This window comes from Amphiura filiformis, chromosome 16, assembly GCF_039555335.1.
Source record: "Amphiura filiformis chromosome 16, Afil_fr2py, whole genome shotgun sequence".
Classification (NCBI taxonomy): domain Eukaryota; kingdom Metazoa; phylum Echinodermata; class Ophiuroidea; order Amphilepidida; family Amphiuridae; genus Amphiura; species Amphiura filiformis.
This window is the reverse complement of record NC_092643.1, coordinates 33800673-33805782: the sequence shown is the minus strand read 5'-3', so window position 1 is coordinate 33805782 and position 5110 is coordinate 33800673. Positions and strand designations below refer to the sequence as shown.

Sequence of the window (5110 nt, the reverse complement as noted above, 5' to 3'; positions counted from 1 at the left end):
CCTCAATATAAGATACAAAATATCGCACGGAGCGACCGTTTGAGCCATGTCTATATGCGAGTCACGTCTTTCAACGGGACATAAAAGCTTCTCCAGACCAGATACAATTCCCGTGATTAAAAACGTGGATGACATCAAAAATGTATATAGCTTTCAGCCATGTGTCTCAATTAGAGGTGCAAAATGGGTCATGTCTTACTTCATTTACTCCATGTCTTCATTAAAGACACGTACAATCAGGCCCGTAGCCAGGATTAATTTGAGGGGGGGGGGGTGCGGGACCTCAAACGTGGACCTTTTTTGGACCTAACCCCCCTAACCCTCCTACAAAAACTTCATTATTGGCCCACTTTATGACAAAAAGTCACAAGACACCCTCCGCAATCCCCCCCCTAGCTACGGGCCTGGACACAATGTATTGATTTTGCCTATACATCAGACATGTCCTAGCGAAATCTCAAAAAAGGATATGGCTCGTAGGCCTATACATAAAGTCTGACACAAGACATGTTAATGTAGTAATATCACGTGATTTGCGCCAAGATGCTAAATTATAAATAAGACACGTCTACTAAAGACACGTCTCCAGTCTGCAGTGTAGGCCTAGTGTTGATGTATATACGGCAACGGTAGGCCTAATTATACCGTATTAGAGTCACGCGGTAGCTTGACCAGCAAGTTTTTAAAAAAAAACGACTGATAAAGAAGAATAAACAGATGCACCGCGAGACTATATTTACACGGAACAAAACGCTATTGTTCTATGATGTTTTTCGCTGGGTACAAAATATATCTAAAACCATGCTAAATCGTATTTACTGTCTAAAGTGTCACATTTTAATAACTCTTTATTTCAAAAAGTTACACGAATCTTACAGTCAATCCGATTGTTTGATAATAAACAAACATTCTTGCTTTATTTCACGCGGTATTTCATAGCCAAAATTAGTGGCAAATCATAGCTAATCATACTGATATCCACAATCTTTCGACACTGCTACAGCCATACATGGCTGTCACTGTCGCACTAATTTTTCAGATTCACTTTCAAATATACCCAGGCATTTTCCTGGATACCCTACATACAAATTCTGGACCCCATTCGCCAAAAATCAAGTTTTTCACAATTCTTTTATTCTTTCCGGACCACAGCATATATTCATATTAATAAATACTCCACTTTCACACATCGTAATAACGGGACGTCCCCGTGGCGAAGTGGTTAAGGCCATGGACTTCTAATCCATTTGTGAATTTTTGCTCAAGTTCGAAACTTCCCACCACTTTTTTTATATGTTTTATTAATCAATTTATTGTCGTAAATCAAGAATAACACCATTTCGAACATCCATTGCTATTGTGATATTATTATTTTTTTCATCAAACAAACATGTTTGATTTTTAATTCACATTTAGGCCTAGGCCTTGGGCCTACTTTCACCATCCAGATGCTATCACCATGCCTGACTATCATGGCATCTTCGTCATTTAAAACACCGAAATTTATTTATTATTTATTATTTATTTATCAGTGGCTCTGTTCACAGCTCAGACTGATATTATATTTGATATAAATATTATAAATGAAAATCACAAACCGCGAAAGATCGCCAACAACTGCCGCTGAATATTGATATCCAACTAGATTTCCCCACAGGGCTAAAGGGCAGGACTTAATTAGGGGAATTAAAATCACAAACCGCGAAAGATCGCCGACAACCGCCGCTTAATAGGGGTATCCAACTAGATTGCCCCGCATGCGGGCTACAAAGAACTACAAACCGCGAAATGTAATTTGGATATCCAACCAGATTGCCCGCAGGCATATCGATTATATGGATATCCAACAAATTAAGACCACAAACCGCGAAAGATCGCCAACAACTGCCGCTCAATATTGATATCCAAGTAGATTGCCCCGCAGGGCTATAAAGAACCACAAACCGCGAAATTTGGATATGGAACTATTGCCCCACAGGGCTTCAAAGAACCACAAACCACGAAATATGTATATCCAACAAGCTTAAACTACAAATTAGTTCCCGATAGAGAGCAGGACTTGATGAGGGAAATTAAAACCACAAAACACGAAAGATTACAAAGAACCACAAACCGCGAAAGACTAGATTGCCCGCAGACCTATCGATTATAAAGAATCACCAACCACGAAATATGGATATCCAACAAGCTTAGACTATAAATTAGCTCCCGATAGAGGGCAGGGCTTGATGAGGGAAATTAAAACCACAAACCACGATATTCAACTATATTGCCCCGCTGGGCTACAAAGAGCCGAAATTGGGATATCCAATTAGATTGCCCGCAGGCCTATCGATTATTCGATTATAAAGAACCACAAACCGCGAAAGATCAACAACAACAACTGCCGCTTAATATTGATACCAACTAGATTGCCCGCAGGGCTATAAAGAACCCCACACCGCGAAATATGGATATGCAACTAGATTGCCCCACAGGGCTACAAAGATCCACAAACCACGAAATATGGATATTCAACAAGCTTAAATTATAAATTAGCTCCCGATAGAGTGCAGGGCTTGATGAAAACCACAAACCACGAAGATCGCCGACAACCGCCGCTTAATAGGAATATTCAACTAGGTTGCCCCGAAGGGCTACAAAGAACCACAAACCGCGAAATTCGGATAGCCAAGTAGATTGCCCCGCAGGGTCTACAAAGAACCACCAACATTAAAACACGATTATCTGGGGCATTTAGACGCTTCCGTAGTATAGGCTTAAATATATGCGCATTTACCAGTTCCGACATGAAGTAGGCCTAAATGAGCAGTCAAGTTAGCTCAATCGATAAGGCGTTCGACTGTGGTACGAGAGGTTGCGGGTTCGAACCCTGGCAGTGCCTATACGCTCACGTGGAAAAATTGAGTTAGCTTGAAATTCCCTGGACAAGGAACTCACTGCTAATTTGTCTCGTTGTAACCCGTACGAAACTCGGGGAGCTGATCCTGGTTGCGATGGTTATTTGTGGAATGTCTAGGGTGTGCGCTCTTGAAGCAGCAAAGTCCCTGATTTGTTGTTTAATGGTTTGTGGAATGATGTGGGGCCGTAGTGGTCAGCGACAACCTGTAAAGTGTGCTGAGGCTTGTGGATCAACGTCTAGGCGTTGTGCCTGTGCGTAGCGCACTATAAATCACTGCGCTTTTTTTTTTTTTTTTTTTTTTTTTTAATCGGATTTACTCTATGTGTGTCTCTCTGGCATTGTCAACATTGGGTGTGTGTTGTTCATATTTACATTTTATTTACATATTTACGTAGCCTTGAATAATTAAAGTATATTAAAATGTTTATTGATCATTGTGTACGCCTCTGAACATTACAGTCACGCGTGACGAGCAAGTTTTAAAAATAAACGACTGATAAAGTTTTGTTTAATTATTTATTGTCATGAATCAAGAATGGCAACTTCAAACATCCATTTTTCGTTTTATTCGTTTTATGGTGCACTTCATAACCTGACTTTCCAAGCTTGGAGCTGATTGGCTACATTCATAAAAAGAAAAGAAATCTACCAAAAAAACGTTGACAACGTAAAGAAATCAAAAAAAAAAAAAAAACCCACCTCGGCTCACTTTTTGAAACTTGGTCCCATTTGAACACCAACAGCAAATCAGTGTTTTTATTTTATTTCAACAGAATACAGCGTTTCCAACAAGATTACATACAAGCCTACTTGTTATTCGTTTAATTCAATCATTAATCATGATATTATAAAACAAAACACAAAAAGATATTGGCTTATCATGCAACAAGATAATAACCGTTCAGGTCGTTCCAGAAAGCTTACAAATTAATATCGCATCTGCACATTAAAGATACATAACACTTCTGGAAATGTTTTAAATTGATGTAAATATGATAAAGTTTAAATCAGTACCTTTTACAAATGGGACCAAGTTTCAAAAAGTGAGCCGAGGTGGGTTTTTAAAAACTTGCTGATTTCTTTACGTTGTCAACGTTTTTTTTGGTAGATTTTATTTACCGTAGTGTATGTTGTGGATAGGCTCAGTTTGCGTGGTTCTCAGACTGAACCCAGGGTTCTCATTTCCATCTTCAATAACCATGACAATGGAAACGTTCAAATTACAGACGTAGGATTTATTTATTATTTTATAATGTGTTTTGTTTATTTACCTCCGAGTCTCTTTCGTCTGTGATTTTCCGCATTCTATTAGAGTAGTTTCACGATTGCTAGCAGCAGAATTCGACTGTACCTGGTAGGCCTATACCAATATAATGCCAGTCATGTGAATCATAAGGAATATCGAAGGTCGGAACTTTTGAATGCCCTGCCGACCTTTGTACAATACCTTTGTATTAATCAGTGCCTCGACGGTTTCTGGGTCACTTCGTTCCTAAATGAAGCGTATCACTGTGTCATTGCTCCTATACGTACGAACGAATCATGATGTTTAGCCGAGTAAAATAATAATATGGTCAATCAATCAATATTCATTAATAATTAAAATAATTAATTGATCAATTAATTAATTAAATTATTTATCTATTTATAGATTAATTGATTATAAAATAACTGATTTTTAATTTCTACACCCCTGGCCAATTTTGTGCCTATTTTTGCATTTTTCTCAAACATTATAGCGCATTGGTGACAATTAAGATGTTGTAGGGGCAAGGACTACAACTATTGCTCTGAAAATTCAGCAACTCAAGGCAAGTAGTTATTGATTTATTCAATTATTTATTTATAACAACTGCTGTCTGTGCCGAAATAAAATTTCCAGTGCAGTAGTTGTAGTCCTTGCCCCTATAATATACATATCTTACTTGTCACCAATGCGCTATAATTTTTGAGAAAATGCAAAAATAAGCACAGAATTGGACAGGGTGTAGTACCCTATAAGGTTACGTAATAAATGCCTTTCCTCAATTCCTCTATTCTTCTTCTTTTCTTGCAAATGTTTATAAAGTACATAAATAATTTCACCATCTTATGGACTCACATTATAAAATATACAATGTGCTTTTTAAACCATTTTAGTAGGCCTATATCATTTTGCCCTATATATATTTTTACTAAGGAATTATAGTAAATTCATATATAATGTAT

The 5110-nt window shown here is 37.8% G+C and overlaps 1 protein-coding gene across 1 annotated transcript in view; it reads right to left on the bottom strand.

The window, feature by feature from the left end:
• Nucleotides 1-4303, bottom strand: part of LOC140136572 (acyl-coenzyme A thioesterase THEM4-like) — a 31481-nt gene extending 27178 nt beyond the window's left edge. Inside the window, exon 1 of the mRNA XM_072158267.1 lies at nucleotides 4174-4303. Coding sequence (XP_072014368.1) covers nucleotides 4174-4206 — 33 coding nt within the window. The 5' untranslated portion in view covers nucleotides 4207-4303. The remainder of the gene's footprint in view (nucleotides 1-4173) is intronic.
• Between the last annotated feature and the right edge of the window lie 807 nt (nucleotides 4304-5110).